Source organism: Orbicella faveolata, unplaced genomic scaffold (assembly GCF_042242905.1).
Source record: "Orbicella faveolata isolate gen_17 unplaced genomic scaffold, um_ofav_v1 contig_2, whole genome shotgun sequence".
Taxonomy (NCBI): domain Eukaryota; kingdom Metazoa; phylum Cnidaria; class Anthozoa; order Scleractinia; family Merulinidae; genus Orbicella; species Orbicella faveolata.
Window position 1 is genome coordinate 4682916 of NW_028301547.1, and position 18615 is coordinate 4701530.

General features: G+C 40.5%; 2 protein-coding genes across 2 annotated transcripts; both read right to left on the reverse strand.

The window, feature by feature from the left end:
• Positions 1 to 556: 556 nt before the first annotated feature.
• On the reverse strand, positions 557 to 8146 carry LOC110058012 (arylsulfatase B-like). Its single transcript, XM_089288910.1, has 9 exons — positions 8011 to 8146; positions 7263 to 7394; positions 6567 to 6726; positions 5550 to 5662; positions 4901 to 5053; positions 4029 to 4277; positions 2224 to 2368; positions 1565 to 1840; positions 557 to 1051 (listed from the first exon to the last, which is right to left on the reverse strand). The coding sequence occupies exons 2-9, from the start codon at positions 7383 to 7385 to the stop codon at positions 717 to 719; spliced, it is 1554 nt and encodes a 517-aa protein (XP_089145036.1). The 5' UTR covers positions 7386 to 7394; positions 8011 to 8146; the 3' UTR covers positions 557 to 716.
• Positions 8147 to 8923: 777 nt separating this feature from the next.
• Positions 8924 to 18574, reverse strand: LOC110058014 (arylsulfatase J-like). Its single transcript, XM_089288911.1, has 9 exons — positions 18486 to 18574; positions 15675 to 15783; positions 15124 to 15283; positions 14284 to 14396; positions 13592 to 13741; positions 12210 to 12458; positions 11545 to 11689; positions 10851 to 11129; positions 8924 to 10341 (listed from the first exon to the last, which is right to left on the reverse strand). The coding sequence occupies exons 1-9, from the start codon at positions 18557 to 18559 to the stop codon at positions 10001 to 10003; spliced, it is 1620 nt and encodes a 539-aa protein (XP_089145037.1). The 5' UTR covers positions 18560 to 18574; the 3' UTR covers positions 8924 to 10000.
• Positions 18575 to 18615: the final 41 nt, after the last annotated feature.

Here is an 18615-nt window from a genome sequence, read left to right on the forward strand (position 1 = left end):
TTCCCGTCTTAGAAATCTACAAGTCAGTCGCCAAGACCCATTTCATCACAGGCCTCCCAGGCTCACGTCTCGAGAAAAGCGAAAAACAAATATTTGAAAGCGTTACGCGCGCGTTGTGTGACTCGCGGGCGGAAAGAACCCGGCGTTAGGTTACGCGAGGAGCCGTTGAGAATTTGAACTCTTTATAAGAGATTGTATGGGGAACGAAATACGGTCGATTTAGAACGCTAAATCTTCCTAAATATGAACATTTTACACGAGATAAATAAAATTTACTCGTTTCTTGTGTGTCCGTTGCGATTTTTGGCGATCTCTGCCGTTTTGGGCCTTCTTTGCAATCACTGTTATTCCTTTCAATGACATTTTTGCCTCGCGAGCCATCGAATTCCGCTCTTTTGAGCTCTTAGTTTAGCTGTGCGACGGTTTTAAATGCTTATTTAAGGGTTGAGGAATATGGAAAGGATGATAATACTTCGAATTACTAACGCTACTGACCCAGTTATAAAAAAAATAATAGATAGATTTAGCCAAGCCTAAAAGCGGAGCTCCCATTAAATACTGATCATTTACTTCTTTAATTTTTTCAATTAACTCATTATCTAACTACGGAAAAAGTTTGGAAAAAACTCTATATATTAGAAACGTTTCGCGCGAATTTCGTTGTAATATGACAACATAGGTCATTCAAGCTTTGCGTATAAAGAACACGAATTAAACTAAGGAAGATCTTCCCAAGGAACCCACGCTCCTCCGTGGTATTTAGGATTAGCCCTGGGGTCCATATGCTTATTCCTGGGGGGAACGCTGGAGTTCCTGTATTCTTCTAACTTGGCTAACAACTTCTGAACCAAGTCTTCGTGCTGGCTTGCCAAGTTCACGTACTCGCAGGGATCTTGTTCAATATCAAACAGACATGGTCCTGAGGACTTGCTGCAGTCAGGTGCGGTACTGGGGGGATCGCCGCACGTAACCACGGCGTTTTTTAACGTTCTGTTGGAAAAATTCGACTGTTCGTATCCTGGCGGCGGGTACCATCCATTCCAGGCTTTGCCTGCCAAGCAAGGTGTCACTTGTTTTAGTACTAGTTTGGAAAGACACTCGATAGACAGTACAAATGCCAACTGACTGACTTACCATGACTGACTGCCTGCCTGCCTGCCTGACGGACTGACGTGGTGGCTGACTGACTGACGTGGTGACTGACTGACTGACTGACTGACTGACTGACTGACGTGGTGACTAACTGGCTTCCTGCCTACCTGACTGACTGACGTGGTGACTGGCTGACTGACTGACTTATTGCTTCATTCAATAGTTGATTAAGTTTTAGATTTATAATCAACTCATTGACTGATTTAATGCTTTACTGATTGGAAGGATTGTCGGATTGATAGACTAACTGAATAATTGATTGTCATTCCAAACAATTGCATCATAACAACATTTGCTGATTTGGTTCTTGTTTACCCGGTTCTCTACACTGAGTAATTGATGAAAGACAACTTGAACGTACATAGACAAAGGAAACGTAATTCGATGGCACACGGCATTTGGTTGTTCTTACCTGCATTAACCAGAATTTTCCACTGCCCATACCGCATTGCAGCCTCTCCGCCACTCGGGTGAATATTGTGCAATAGTTCCTGTCTAGGTGAGCTCTTTCCACTGGACAGCGTGTCCCACACATTATACCCGTCCACGTTACGGAGCTTGCTAGTACTTCCACCTGCTAACGCGTACAACGTTGGAAGCCAGTCGGTCACGTGCATCAGGTCCAGGCTTACACGGCCTTTTGACTCCAAAAGGGGACTGTGGACGAAGGCTGCTCCACGTACACCGCCTGTTCATGTTATGAGGAAAGTGAAGAACATGCGACATGTTGATAAATAGTTGTGGAAAGCGGTAATATAAATATCACTAGGTATTCATGGATGCTAACACGACATGCATTCCTCTAATGCTTGAAAAATTTTATGAAGGCAGTTTAAGGAATCTAGAGAAATAACAAGAGGATTTATGTCTAAGGGTAACGTGGAATAGCAAATAAACCAACTTAAGGTTAAAAAGTGCCATCATCGTCATTATCATCATCATCATTATCACCGCCATCATCATTAACGACGACGACAACAACAACAACAACAACAACAATCTCTATTGCCAGAAATATGACAGAGTTAGAATGAGAGAACTTTCATTGATATAGAATATCGGTACGCTTGCCTTCCCACAGAGTAGCCTTGAGACCACGCAAAGGGAAATTAGAGGCCATGTTCTTGTCCATCCCTGCTGCTGGACCACCATTGTCCGTTGTGAAGACGATCACGGAGTTACTGTACAAACCTTTCGCCTCTAAGACATCTCTTATCTTTTTAAAAGAGAAAATACTGAAAATAAAAATACTTGATTTTAAAACCTTTCGTTTTGCTTAAAATTCGGGCAACAGAAAGCCCTTTGTATGGGAAAAAAACGTTTCTTTTTTTTCTGGTGGGAGACCAAATAGAACGGGCCTTTCTAATGGAAATTTTTCGGAAAACGTGAAATACCCTCAAAGGTATCCCTCTTTTCTCGTTTAACCGGAGTGATCGGAAATTTCTGTACCATTTGCTTTTTTACACTATTCCCCCGCTCCTTGATGAAATACCCAGCCGTTTTGGGAAATGAAATGGAATGGAACAGTCCTTTCCGCTGGAAGGTCTTCAAATGCTGTCAAATTGTACACCCTCGTTCGGTCTCATTTTGTTTATCAGTTGAAAAATTGTACAGTTCCATTTGGTGGAAAATTCTTACCGGTTTTTCCACGCAAATGAAAATCACTCAGGAGGTTTTGAGTAATTATAACCTGAACAACAAGGTTTTATTTTTGGCCAACCAGATGATTTAAGAAAACCTTTTATCCTTGGGTTGCCATCGGTTGTGCTGAGTGGTGATTGATTTATTAGACTTCCGCTCATTGCCTTTGACAGTGTGATTGTTTTGGCTCACAGAGAAGGTTATGATCGACTGTAAAAATAATTATGATTCTGCTTTGTTTCCATGTTGACTAAGCATTTTGATTGTTATCTTGCTCTCGAGCCAACCAACTAAATGTGATTTTGCTTCCCGTGGCTGCAGCTACATTCACTTCCCGCATTTCGCAGCGTTTGCATGTTTTCCCGCGTTTGGCAGTGGTCGGCAGCGTACAAGACTTTTTTCCCGCGCTAAATATGGGTTACGCGTGAGCGATAACACTTTTTCCGACGCTTTGCACCAGCTGCATGTTTCCCGCAAGTCGCAACGTTTGCATGTTTTCCCGCGTTTCACAGCGGTAACATGATTGTTTTCCCGCGCTAAATACGGGTTACATGTAATCATAGTTAATAGGCCCTTTGCAGCTGGGGTCACGTGACCACATTTTTTCTTAAAAAAATTTCTATTATGGGCTATAACTTAAAGAATGCCAGAAATGGAAAGAGCATACTGAAAATACCAAAATGGCCAAGTTTGAGGCGCCCATCTATTAAGAATGAGATTTTACGACGGTCTGAATTTTTAAAAAATAAGAAGATTTGTATGGAAAAAGTTGTTGGAGAGCAAGACCTTGCTCTCCAGCAACAATTTCCATACAAATCCTCTAAATTTTCTGAAAATTCAAACTGTCGTATTAACTTACTCTTTAATGCAAGGGACCTCAAACTTGGCCATTCTAGTATTTTTAATATGCTCTTTCCATTTCTGGCATTCTTTAAGTTATAGCCCATAATAGAAATTTTTAAAAGAAAAAATGTGGTCACGTGACCCCAGCTGCAAAGAGCCTATAGGGGGACTGGCCCATTACCCTCTATTAACTATGATGTAATCGGTTACACTTTTTCCCGCGCTTTGCACCAGCGGCATGTTTTCCGAAGTGTTTGCATGTTTTCCCGCGTTTGGCAGCTGCATGTTCTTCGAAACCTGATTGGTTCATTACATTAATCCCTCGTTCGTTGGAGATAAATCTAAACGAACATTATTTTAAACCTTAAAATGAAACTTCCTTTAGTTTTTACCTTTCCCACAGCATCATCCAAGGCAGTGACCATTGCAGCATAGATTCTTCTGCGTTCATCCTCGATATTTTTAAATTTGTTGATCAATTTTTCAGGAGCCTGAAGAGGCTGGATTTTATTAGCACTGTGAACTGCTTGATAAGGGAGGTACAGGTACAATGGTTTGGATGCATCATGTGACTGGATAATGTCGATAGCCACAGTGGTAAATAGATCTGTACTGTACATTCCCCATTCTGTAAAGACATTCTACAAAAATGTGAAATGATTAAGACACAACACAAACAAGCAACATTAAGCCCTGGGCCAGTATATCATTGAAATGGGTTTCTAAGTGTGTTTATAACTATGGGCACCTGTTTTAGGGTGGGTTACGAGTGCCAGGGGGAGGGAGGGGGACGATGGCCATAGTGGTGTGTAGTTTATAACAAATATACAAAATTTTTTCACTGACATGCTTCCAAAAAGGCTACAGTGTTCTCTGCAATTACCAAAATAAAAAATATATACTTATATTACCTTCCAGAAATTCCTTGGGCAGATTTTCTCAGTATCATTGCTGCATGGTGGTGGTGGTCAGGGAGGGGAGAGGGGGGAGGGTGTTATAACCAAAGTATTTCTTGTGCCAGAGAACTATGATATGCTAATTTTTGTGTGCACTAGGGGAGGGTGGGGTTTGCAAACGGGACCCCTGGGAAAGGTCAGTGGCTTACCATTTGAAGAAAATACTCCTAAAAAATTGTCCAATCCATTACATTTGTGAATAATCATTGGACAACCTATTCTTGGAATGAGGAAGTAGATGACTGACCAGATGAAGTAGATGTGTTCTAATTAATAACTTCAAGCAATATCTGTCTGTGAGTAGTAACCTCAGTGTTATTATGGAAATCCAGTCCCCAGCCCCCACCAGGAGCAGAGGAGGAGTGGTCCCAGTAGTCTTCCTTGCCTGTCCAGTAACCAAAGAATGAGTCAAATCCACGCTTGGAAGGAGTGTAGGCAACCTTGAAGAAGCCAAGATGCCACTAAAATAAAACAAAAGACCAGTATATTTAGGAACGAGGCAGGAAGTGACTTCAATGATTGATCAATGCAAGCCTGCAAGTAGGCTCAATCTGTCGTGATTTGAAGGAAGAAAGAAGGAGAGAATCCTGGCTGAGAGCTAGGTTACAAGTTTATATTATATCCACACCTTTCCTCTCAGTTAAAAGGGACATGTGGCAGTGCAAATTGTAGGGATATTGGGTTAATAAATAAATGTAAGTAAGTCTGCAGCAATTCTAATAAATAATAGTCAGCAGTAGTTTTTCATCTCATTTTAGACTAACTTGTCGACACTTAAAGTCACTTGAAGTTGATAAAAGGTCCATTGCCAGCTGTAACGAGTTTCTAAGGCTGATGTTATACATAAAGCAAGGCCATTTGTCAGAGAAATGTAACCTGAAATTGTGCCTTATTTCAGTTCAAGATTTGGAAGCTACATAGATATTTTTTGTGCAACCTACATGAAAAATGCCAAACCTTGCCAATGCCATGAGTTGCATATCCAAGTTCTTTTAGGTACTGTGGCATAAGAGTCTCATTCAATCCCAGTCCATAAGGCTGTGCTGCATAAATAACTCCAGACTGCATGCCTAGAAGAGAGCGTTAACAAATGGGAGAAGGAAACTACTTGAATTGGTAATAATTCAACAGACTGGACTCAAGAAACTTAGATGGTGCATTACCAGTGCAGTTTATATTCCCAAGATACAGTGCAGTTTGTTCTCCAAGTCAAGTCAGACCTGGGCACTTTAACTCAGCCAGATTAAATTGAGAAATTACCACGATATAACAAAAACCTGTAGCACTGTCAAAATGTACTGGCAGCTGACAGTTCCCTCCCCCTGCCACGCACTTTACACACTGCATGGAGTTCACTAATCAAGGGCTAATAACATTAATTGCTCTCTGGTCCTGACTGTCATCCTGACTCTGTTTAGACTACACTGTAAATACATTTTCACAGGGGCAAACTTCTCAGTGTCCTCAGAAGTCTGTGCAAATATGGTATACAACAAGGAAATTTTTAAAGGAGCTACCAGTTGATGGTTCACGCATCTTGAAAAGTTTATCCTAAATTTTTCAACTTTGCAGTTTGTAGTCCATCTTAACCTTCTCCATCCTTTTACAGCCATCAATCCTTGTTCTTTTAATTGGCTTCTTATTATCTCTTTGGTGTTTTTCTATCTTAATTACTAAACTACTATTTTCAGGCCTCCTTCAATTTAAAGATAATTTTGTAGGTGGCCAAAATAACTCAAAATAACAAGACTAGTCAGCTCCTAATTAAGTTAAATACACTTAAAAAAAAATGCTTGCAACTTATAAAATGTAAATCAATTAACTAGAGGTTTGTTTGATGTATGGTACATGAACACTGTATTAGTTCTGTTGGGCATGTACATTAGGCCTCAAGCAGTTTAACATGGTCCATAATTATAACATTAACTTTAATTGATATCCAGATGAGAATTATACTGATTGTCTATTACACACCTGTGTGGATCGGGTGTCGGCCAGTCATTATTGCACTTCGGGTAGGTGTACATATAGGTGATACGTAATAATTGTTAAGGATGACACCTTCATTTGCAAGTTTGTCAATGTTTGGTGTGGGAATCTGGTTTGAGCCGTGGAAACTCACATCATCCCAGCCCTGAAGATTCAACACAGAATATACTACATTAATATTATTTAGCTTCATTATAAATAATGCCAATTGTTACAAATTATTGTTCTTGTTGGAGATGTCCTGTAGTGCTGCTTTATCAAATGTATAATTCCGCCTTTAGAATCACCTGTAGAATCCCTTGTGACAATTTGTCATGAATAAGTCTCATTCTTGTGTGTGTGTTTCTCAGGTGTGGATCCAAAGTATTCAGATAGAGGGGGTCAAAGAAAATTGTGGCAGAGTGCAGGCCACACCCAACCCCATCCCAAACTGAAAGAAAAATTCACTCCAAGGACAGTTTGTATATTTTTTTCAACATTTACAAGGAAAAAAAGGGGCACTGCCTCCTTTCTGCCCCTTTTAAATCTGTCGTTTTTCTTTGTGTCTCAGAGTTTAAAATCTTATAACAGTCAGTCTTAAACTCATTGTCTCTGAGAGAGTCCAGTATTTTACAATTTGTTGATCACAAGTTACCTATTGATTCACTGGGTTTTTGCTGATCTCCTATACATGAAACTTACCAAGTCATCAGCTACAATGAAAATGATGTGTGGCTTGGAGCTTTGCTTCATGGGGCTTGTTAGCGGTACAAACCAGAACAGTATCGGCAGAAAGGTGGCTGTTTGCAATAATGCTAACTGCATCTTGATCAGCTAAAATATGGTTAGAGAAGATTTTTAAGGTCATGTCCCTAATGCTTGCAGAGATTGAGTTTGAGTACTTGAAGTTTCTGTAATCACCTTTTGTTTTAAGGTGACGAGTGATTAGCCTGTCACCTACCTCCCACTTTGAGAGTCAGAGGCTGTCCTCTCAGTCAATCCAGCCAGACCTAAAGGACCGATTAGGTCCAGCTGGCACAGTTGTTTGAGGGTCATAATTGAAAACTCACAAGCTTCACCATCAAAACAAGGTGCAGCCAAAAGTGAAGGTGTTGCAACTAAACATGTCATGTCATGTAACTCTGCAAATATAAATATGGGCAGATGGGCACTGACATGATACCCCCCCCCCCCCACCCCTCCTGTCCCCCTGCCCCTAAGGTGGCGGGCAGACTGCAGACTTTTTATCATTTTATATCCAGATACGGAGAGCTAGCCTTCTAACACCCTAACCTGAGCCGCTTTTCAGGCTAACCTAGGAGAAATGCAGTGAAGCGCTACTGTAGTCTGCATTCTGCCATCTGGACCGGGGAAGAAGTTGGCGTTCGAATCGACTGTTTAATACTAATGCATAGCACTCGTTTACTTTGTATACCACTCTTGCACTTACCTATGATCTCTCGTCCAAATTTTATATCTTTTGCCAGAAAGAACCTTACCTAACCACTGCTACCTTGCCGTCAAATACTAGATCGATCTCATGTCAAAACAAAACCGCGTGACTTTCACGTGAGCTCCTCCTCCAGAGAGCCTGGGAACGAGTACGGCTGTTTCGTGCTCTTTCTTAGCTTTCGCTACTTTCAGCAGCCCTGCTAAAATGTAAATTCTTATTGTAATCCCTGAACGGCTCTGCCGTAACTAAGTTTCAAGTGATTGATATCTACGTGGTTGAAAATGAAAAATGAAAGGAAATGAGTTCCGGGCAAAACTATTTCTCTTCCCCCAGAGCAGACTTCAGTACAATTTTCTTGACGGGATGAGCCCGGCCTGATTCCAAGGTCTTCCAACTTATTTGTTTGTAAGTTGACTTAGTATTTTTTGGCCAGTTTTAAAATAAATGTCAAGATGTATGGCTGGAGGCTTGCTATAAACTAGCTTTACTATCTTGCACCAGAAAGAAAAACAAGGCATTTGGCAATACCGTAAAATTCCGACTACAAGCCCAGTAGGCCGGGTCTATACAACATCACAAGGGGTTTTGGGTGGGATTATGAACGGCGTGGGGTAGGGCTTAAAAGGACTAAAGGCGGTATGAAGGAAAAACAAAACGTTTTAAAGTGAGCTGATGAAAAACCCGACACTTAAAACAAATTGAGACTAACATCTAGCAGCATCAAAAAGATGTTTTCCATTCACTGTTTTGAGCTTTAAAATGTATAACCGAGGAGACAAATACGCGAAGCATGGGAGGTATCGTAAAACGCCTTTGACGTTAAATAAAGTTAAAGCAAACCATAGCAAACGTGTACCAGGAGGAGCCTATGACTGTTGGTATAATCGACGCCATCTTTAAATGTAAACACTTCTGCTGAAAATGTTGGTATTTTATTTTATTTATATCAACAAGAAATACTTGGAGACCACATTGTATAAGTTCTGGTCAACGTATAACGTCATTTCTAAAATAACAAAACAAAACAAAATCTCACAGGCCTTGGAGCTATGCAGACCATTATATTCAATTGAAATGCCTTGAATTGAGGGACTTGAGGTTTACTTAAGCCTCGCTTTCTACAAAAAAATCATTTCATTGGGCAGAAATGCTTCGAATAACGAGTAGTTTCATTTTAGCGAAGGGGTAGCTGCACCTTAAATCAAACGAAACCTTAATGAGACCGAAAATTAACCACCGAGGAGCTAATTGAAAGGACCAACTCGAAATTTCGAGATACAGCGAAACCTGTATTAAGCGGACACCCTTAGGACCCTCACTAGTGTCCGCTCTAAGCAGGTTCTAATATGTTGTGCAATAATAGTCAATCATTAACCCTTTTGTAACTCAGTGTAACACAGTGTAACACAGTGTAACACAGTGTATGGTCAAAGACTGCTCATAGCACAATGTCCAGTCAGTCAATGCATCAATCTGGAATAATCTACTTAGCTTTAAAACGATATCGCTGAACAGTGTTACAAGAGTCTGAGCTGAGCTTTCAGAAGTAAAAAGTCCTTGAAGTGTCTGCTTATTGCAGGTTTTGTGTCTGCGTCCGCTTAACAGAGGTGTCCGCTGAATGCAGGCTTATTTTACAGTAAATGTAGGAAGAAAATTTAGGGACTCAAGCTGGTGTCCACTTAAAAGAAGGTGTCCGCTTAATACAGGTTTCATTGCACATTATACAAAAACAAAAACAAAACAAAAAAACAAAAACGCACAAAAAACTTTTTACTGCCCCACTGACTAACACCATAGGCCATTTCTAAGTTACCTCTGTTTCAAGGAGGCTTGATACAAAAACTTTTCTTGTGAAATTGGGTTTGATTTGTATAAAAGCTGACCTAAGACGTTCTCATGGCTAGTCACGCAATCTTTCTTTTCTCCTTAGGGAGGAAAGATGTGTGACGAGCCAGAAGAACGTCTGTGGAGAGGGCTTGCTTTTAATCTACTCGTTGTCCATCCAAGGGCTCCACACTCCACCGAAGTTGTCAGGATTAGCCCTCCGGTCAAACGGCTTGTTCCTTGGTGGTACCATGGTCTTTCTGTAACCATCAAGCCACTTCATCATCGAGTCTACAATGTCTGGTTGGTTCTTAGCCTGGTTCACGTACTCACAAGGATCATCAATGACGTTAAACAAACAAGGTCCCAGCTCACTCGTACACTCAGGAGGGGTTTTGGGCGGTTCACCGCAAGTAACTACAGCATTTTTCAATGCCGCGGCTCCGACAGAGTTATTCGAGATTTCGACTCCGGGAGGAGCATACCATCCGCTCCAACTGGTACCTGGGGGGGTAAAGAGTGAAGACGGCATTTCACATTTATCTCCACGCAGAGCAAAAGAGCATACAAAAAAAAATAGAAGATATATTACATCGGCACGTGGAGATAAATAGTTTCTCTATCTTACTAACCAAGCGCGAGGGCCGGGCTGGGGAATATTGGCCCCAGGTTGTGACAGTACGGTCTCCCTGGGCCAAATTATTCCCCAGTATGGTTTGAGCAAGCTAGGTTTGTAAGTAGTCTACTATATAGCACTCGGGACATGCTAGTTTATTGAATTTGCCGGCTTTCGGAAACAAAAAATACACAGCTTATGACTGTTTCCATGGAAATGGTCTGAATGGCAAAATCCGGACCAAGAAAGAAACAATCAAAATGATCGGATTTACCACAAGACTATCTTACGCTGTGATTTCCACAGGTTCTTTTCGTGGCAGTCCACCACGCTTACCATAACGTCACTTCATCCCCTGCACGTTACCACTAAGAAATTCTAAAGTAGTTCTGCTTACTCATATTAACAAGAAGCTTCCAGTTCCTAAATCTTAAGGCTGCTTGTCCATTTTTCAAAGGATCTATGTTGTGAAGGATTTCCTCGCGAGGGGACTCTATAGCTTGCGACAGAGTATTCCACATATCATAGCCATCCACATTGCGTAAGTTGTGGATGTCACCTCCCGCTATAGAGTACAGTGTTGGGAGCCAGTCGGTCACGTGCATTAGTTCCATGCTTACTCGGCCTTTAGCGGAGAGCAGTGGACTGTGTATGAATCCTGCACCACGAACACCTCCTGTCAGATGAAAAATAAAGTTAACTGTCCAATAAAGTCGATTTAGTAAAATCACCAACTCCATCTGCCAATTTCCTCGGCATTTTCTTCCTAATTGTGAAGTTATGAAAAAGGTGCAAGTTTAATGACTATAAGATTTAGTTGCCACAAACCAGACTTAAAGGGGCAAGGGCTTCGACAGCTCGCCAACTAATATTTCACATACTAAAAATAACATATAGGCAAATTAACACCCAAATATGAACCAAACACAGAGCCATGAAAGTGCTGTTCTCTACCCAACCTACAGAGCACTCTCTTGGGCCTTGCCCAAGATGCTATGTTCTTGCCATCAAGTGCCTGCTATTGTCTCACTACATCAACTGAATAGTCACTCCCAAGGAAACAAGGAACTCTGTTTATTATAAACAAGTACCTTCCCAAAGTGTTGCCTTTACGCCTCTCAGGGGATAATTACAAGCCATGTTCATGTCAAAACCTGCGGCAGGGCCACCGTTGTCAGTTGAGAAGGCGATGACTGAGTTGTCGTACAAACCACGGGCCTTGAGTGCATCGAGAACCTAACAAAGGTTAATGCTCCACTGTAAGCATCTTCAAGCTGAGCACACAAACTGTTAAACCATGGGGAAAGTGAGCAAAAGAGGAGAAAAGGAAGAAAGGTAAAGGGGAAGGAAAGGAAGAAAGTGAGGGTACATGGAGGGTGGGAGTAGCGACTGGAAAGAGAAAGGGGAAAGGCAGGCAGGAAGGAAGGAGTGAAGGAAAGAAAGGAAAGAAGAAGGGGATAATTAGAGAAAGGGAGAGAGTTAGGGAAAGGTGGAAAAGGAAGGCAAGCAGGAAGGAACTGAGGGTAAAAGGAGTTAGGGAACAAAGACTACAGGGAGGAAGGGGGAAGACACGCAGGAAGGAAGGAAGGAAGGAAGGAAGGAATGAAAAAAGGAAAGAAGGAAGGAAGGGGGAAAGGAAGACATGTAGGAAGGAAGGATGGTAAAAGAAGATGGGAAGAGGGATGAACGGGAGGAAGGAGGGGAGTAAGGAAGAAGGTAAAAAGGAAGGCAAGCAGGCAGGAATGGAGGGATGTACCTTTCCTACACCATTATCGAGAGAAGACACCATGGCAGCAAATATTCTTCTGTTCTCATCTTGAATGTGGGAAAATTTCTTGATTTCATCTGGAGGAGCTTGCAGTGGTTGAATGTAGTTTCCACTATGGACCGATTGGTATGGAAGATATAAAAACAACGGCTTGGAGGGATCATGCTTCTGAATGATGTCGACGGCTTTCTCTGTAAACAAGTCAGCACTGTATTGCCCCCACTCAGTCCAGACAGGCTGAGAAATTACAATAAAGAAAACAAAACGATAGAAAAACAGTCAAAACTACACCACAGCCTCTGTAGTAAGTCCACAGACCCTCTATTTATTATAATTTATATTTATTATGACTATTATCATTATCATTATTACTACTACTACTACTACTACTACTACTGCTACTGCTACTGCTACTGCTACTGCTACTGCTACTGCTACTGCTACTGCTACTGCCACTGCTACTGCTACTGCTACTGCTACTGCTACTGCTACTGCTACTACTACTGCTACTTCTACTACTACTACAGTCAAAGCTCTCATTGCGACCACTCTCATAAGCAAACAGCGCTAGTTACGACCACCTGTTATTTGTGAAACCCCATTCGAACTGTTACTTTGGAACTTTGGAATGAAAAACCCTTGTAAGTAATCGCTCCAGTAAGCGACCGCGACCACTTTTGGGATAACCATTGTCCTTTGTTTTCAAGCTTTTGTAAGTGACCACTCAGAGTCTTTTAAGTATAAATCAACACTTTTATGAAACTATACACTGCGTGAATGGTTCACAGATAAAGATCTTGTACAGTGCGGTTTAGCCTTGTCTATAATGCTATAAAGACACTCATTAAAAATTAACTTCTTTTGTTTTTTCTTTATGAATTATTAATGAGTTTCTGAAGCTCTCATAAGCAACCACCCTCTATTGTTTTACCATGCGGTCCCTTACAAGAACTCATTCTTGTAAGCGACCAGCTCTAGTTACAACCACTTTTTCGAATTGCCAGCGTGGTCACTTACAAGAGATTTGACTGTATTACTATTATTATTATCATTATCATTATCATTATCATTATTATTATTATTACGGATCTATTATTTTTACGGATAATACGGATTTTGCATCCCACTGTGCATCCATCTTACTTGAACTTTCTGACAATGAGGGTGGTAAAGGGGGCAGAGATCTTGTTTCATGGAAAATTAACAGATCCTTCCACAATTCATGGAAAATAAAATAAAAGTGGCCAGAATATCACTTCTCGTTACAATATCAATACTGCCAATGGCTGTTAGTAGGAAGCATTTTGAACTTATCACTGATAGGGTGGTTTTAGAGTATTATTTTCAGTCCTAATTCTTTCAACATTTACCTTGGTATTATTGTGGAGATCAAGTCCCCAACCACCTTGTTCATGGTTTGAATGGTCCCAGTAATCCTCTTTACCACACCAGTAGCCAAAGAAGGAATCAAAGCCTCTGTTTGTGGGAAGGTACTCTGATTTGAAGAAACCAAGATGCCACTAAAAGATAAAAACAAAGCATACACAATGTGCAATCATACGCTTAATTGACATTAAATCCAATGACTATTCATGGAGCCACTTAAATAACTTGCAAATCACAGTGAACCCTCAGATCAGAATAAAACATAACAAAAAAACTTACCGTACCTTTATTACCAAAATGTGCTTGCCAGTTTTGGTAGCCATTTACAATTAAATTTATAGACAGCTGGTTGAGGTCTGAAACCAGAAAATCTTTGGAAACTTTAACTTTGATCACATCTTTTGAAAATGTCTGAATTTTTACACCTGTCCCATGACCCCACAGATTCTCAGTTCCAAACCTTTCCCAACTGACTGCAAATTCAAAATTGAAAATGGCTGCCTTAAGATAACAAAATGATGCAGTATTTATCAGCATAACAATTGTTAAATTAAATTTTTACTGCAATGCCTTTCAAATGTACCTTTTTCACTTGCTAACAACTATTTTATCAGCATTTTGCATGTTACATGTGATATTACCTAACAAGTTACAAATTTTCAAAATACATTCGCACCTTTCCAACGGCATGTGTGGCATAGCCCAGTTGTTTGAGATACTGTGGCATAAGGGTCTCATTCAAACCAAGTCCATATGGCTGAGTAGCAAGTATAACATCATGTTGCATTCCTGAATAGTGAGCATAATTATTTATCACAAAAAGTCACTTAAATCGATCTTTGGACATTACTGTACAAGAAAAAGCTCAAGAGACTTAAGGTGATAACCGCCAGGTACAGTTGGACCAAGTTAGTGACAGTTAACTACTAATTTTTAAAGGAGTTTCAGTAAATGTCTCTTGAGAACTATGTAACATTATTTTCGTTAGGGTGCTTAAGAAAACCAAGACAGCAACAGCAACATCATCAAACAAAAGGTTTAATGAGGAGAACATTATGGCTGTGAACGTACGTTATAATTCTTGGTACATTTCTTTACCATCGTCTGCAAGACAACAACATAAAATAACCAAATTCTGTGTAGTCTGGAGAATGTGAACCACGACAGCTATTGTTTTCGATTTTTACATGTATTTCGCATTTATCGATGTGTCCTAGATTCAGTTTTGTGAAAGCTTTGACAGTAATAAATGAAGTAAATGACTTCAGGGTATCGCAAAATTCGTAGGTAAAATATAAAATTATTTTTTAATCAATGTTGTCCTTGGCGTCACCGTCGTGGTTTCTCAAGCTCCCTATTGTCTGGTATTTGACAGCCGGTCTAACATCAACATCAGTTTTACTTAGTATCAATGCCTTTGGACAGTACCACTCCAACTATAATCAGCCAATCACAGCACATGTTACACTGTGACAAGTTCTCTTCATAGAGCAAGCTATAAATATAATAAGGATACCTGTGTGGATGGGATATCGACCAGTCATTAAAGCACTTCTAGTTGGTGTACATATGTGCTGCACATAATAGTTGTTGAGAATAATTCCACTGTTTGCCATTCCATCCAGGTTCGGAGTTGGAATCTGCTTGGAGCCATGAAAACTCACGTCATCGAATCCCTGAGGGTGCAAGAAATAATTTTAAGCAACATTATTTATAATAATAATTACTATAATAAGTTTTAATTAATCATTTATGACAACATTCAGATTTTGATGAGCCGAAAAATAAAATTGCCTTTTATTTTTCTCTGGTCAACATTTCTTGCAATAATCTGAAGAAAAACCATCACTGTTGAATGATATGCAACAACAACAATGACTGAAGGAATGAAAAAATGAATGGAAGGAAGAAACTTGGAAGGAATGGATAAGAGGGTGCTTATTAGCAAGATGGAACTAAATTGAATCAGGACAGCATAATTCCTTTTTCCAATATTAACAATTAAAATTCATGTTTCCCAATCGTTACTTTATAAATCAAATGTACTATTTACTTTAATTAACTCACCAAATCATCTGCTAATATGAATATGATGTTAGGTTTGGAATTCTGTTTTGCTGCAGTTGTTACTGATAACAGTAGGGACAATACTGACAGAAACCAAAGAAGCTGCATCCTGGAAAGGTACAAAATTTATGATATTTCAAGAATAATTAACTTGTTTAAGAAATAGAAAACATGTACCGTGTTTCTATCCAGTTATAGAAACACGAGTGGAAGTTTGGGAGAACGAGAAATGCTGATGAAATGATCAATTCTTAGCATGTAATTGTTCAGCGTGTGGTTTCAAACTATTTTTTTTTTTAGTTAAAAACTTAACAGGGACTTTCCAAGAGACGACTGCGCAAGGAATATCTCAGAAGAAAAGTTAACAATGAGCCAGGGATTCATTCGAGCAGAAATTTCACCTTTGTACAAACCCCTCCATCTCCCTCAGAGTAATAACCTGGCTTGAGCCCATGATCCAATCAAAAACCAGTATCTGGACAGCGGTCAACCTCAAAAAAGCATGTGACCTCTATGAGCTCTAAACCTGAGCCCAGGATATGGTCACATGATACCAGTCAGCAGATACCTTGTTTTGACAGCTGTCAATTGATCATAACATTGATGTCCAATATCAAAGAAGTACATATGGTAATGGTTTTTCAAGGTATCGGACCCAGCTAGGGCACGTGCGGTGCAAGTGTTGTGTGGATGTATGTACGGACATCCAAAATTTTTTAGATCAATGGGTTACCAAATTTCCTAAGGTATCAGGGCTCCACAGTACGCCTTTGGCCTAAACAATCAGATTAATCGCTCTTGATGTCTATGGATGATAGTTGACTTGGGCTCAGTGCCCTCGTCAACTATAATGTGGTAGAAATTGATAAGTGCATTACTACCCATTGAATTGGCTACCGCTTAAAAGGCAAAGAAGCTAGGAATATAGCATGTATACTAGTTATGCAACACTTATGATTGGTATAGACTATGGGGAGTGTGCACAAGAGGCAGGGATTTGGTACCTTGGACAACCCCCCAGTCAGCCTTTTGATCATGCAAAGCGGCCCCAGGGTTGGAAAACTTGACTTTTACTGAAAGATGCCCAGTGAAAAAACACAGATGTGGTTACCAAGTCTGTCTCTCACAGCTCAAGCTTTGGGGAAAGGTAAGTTTTTATTTGTTTTCATGCCATTTATCTGACATTTTAGGCTGCTGCCATCAAATCAGATATTGTCTGTTTTGAGAAAGTTTCGAACTTCAAGTGCACATTTGATTGTAAAAATGACTGAAATCAAATTCCACCCTAAAAGTCAGTCTCCCCTCCCCCCCTCCCCCCTGCCTTGTACTACGGTGGGGGTATGAATTGGGTTAATTCACTCTCAAAGACGGTTTCAATAAATGCTCCCAAGAGATTGAAAGCTCTCTTACAACATTGTAAGCTGTTGAACTATCTGAACTGGAACTTGGGAAGTGCTCAGCAGATCGACGACGAGGACACCATCTGAGATCTTAGAGCTCAGTCAGCTCACTGCCGAACCATATCTGCGGGGCCCGAGACCAAGAAACATCACACCGACAGGCAGCCCAGAGACAACAGTAACAGAAGTTTAAGAAACAGTCAAGTAAAAGGAAGTATACTGAAACTGAAATTACATCAGCTCATGAAGGTCAGAAAAGCCAGATTATGCTAGCAGTGCTGAATTCAGATAAAAGATAAGATTTATGCTCGGTTTGCTAAATTATGCTAAAAATTATGCTAACACTTGTAATCGACAAAAGCCCACCCCCTACCACCCTATGCAGGATTTATATTCAATTGATAGGTGCATATAGAGATAAAGAAAGCTTATGTAACTTTAAATAGACAACATCATATCGATTAAATGAGGATGGGACAACATTTGCAGACTATGACAACTTTTTCATCTCCAGTTCTGCTCATCCCTGCCTTCTGCATGAAGGTTTTGAAACGTTAAAATACAGTTGACAGATGCAAATTAAAGTTGTGAGATGTTGTTGTTTATCTTATTAGCTCGCTTCACTCCAGAGATCACGATGCACGTGTATAAAAGTCCAAGCCAGGAAAAAGAATTTTTACCATGCCAACCTGCATGAAGAACATGGCTTTACTCAATTGAATGTCTAGTGCCTTGAAGACCTGCATGCAGTTCGCACTGGTAAGATTTTCTGGGTAAATACAGCGTCTAAACGAGCTGGGGCCCGTTAGCCGTTTCTCGAAACGGAAAGTCCCGGAAACTTTTCGGGCCCGTAAAGCCATTTTTAGTCCATCTGTATCTTAAAACGAAGAAGTGTATACGCCTAAAACTTCTTGTATGAAGGGAACTTCTCTTCATATTAAGAATATGTGAATAAAACAGCTCTGTAATCGTAAGGTTCGAGATTTTGCTATGGCTTTACGCGCGCGAAAAGTTTCCGGGACTTTCGAGAAACGGACCCCTGGGGCCCGTTTCTCGAAAGTCCCGAAACTTTACGGGCTATTTTCGGGTGTCACGATTCCCTCTGTATCTCAAGAACGGAGGGGATTTAAGTCGTCAAACTTTACGGTCAGTTTGCGTTTTGTTATCTTCAAAACATGTTAAAAAATCCGCTTTCCTGAACAAGCGGTTGGTAGGTTCACAAATGGCTTTTCGGGCCCGAAAAGTTTTCGGGACTTTCGAGAAACGGGCCCCTGGACCGTAACAAACAAGACTGTCAGAATACTCAGGTACGGGGATATACAAGAACATTTACAGTGCTACTGTAGAACCCTTACAAAACATCACCAATTACAAGAATTTCCGTGAAAAAGGCGAGAAAAACAACTCTTACCTTACGTGCAGACTGCAGCTGTGAGTCTGAACAACGACGAACAAAAAGTATATCACAGGGTTGTCACATGACATTGGATGCTGCAGAACGCACCGGAAGCTGTGTACAAACTAATGTATATTTGTGCAGT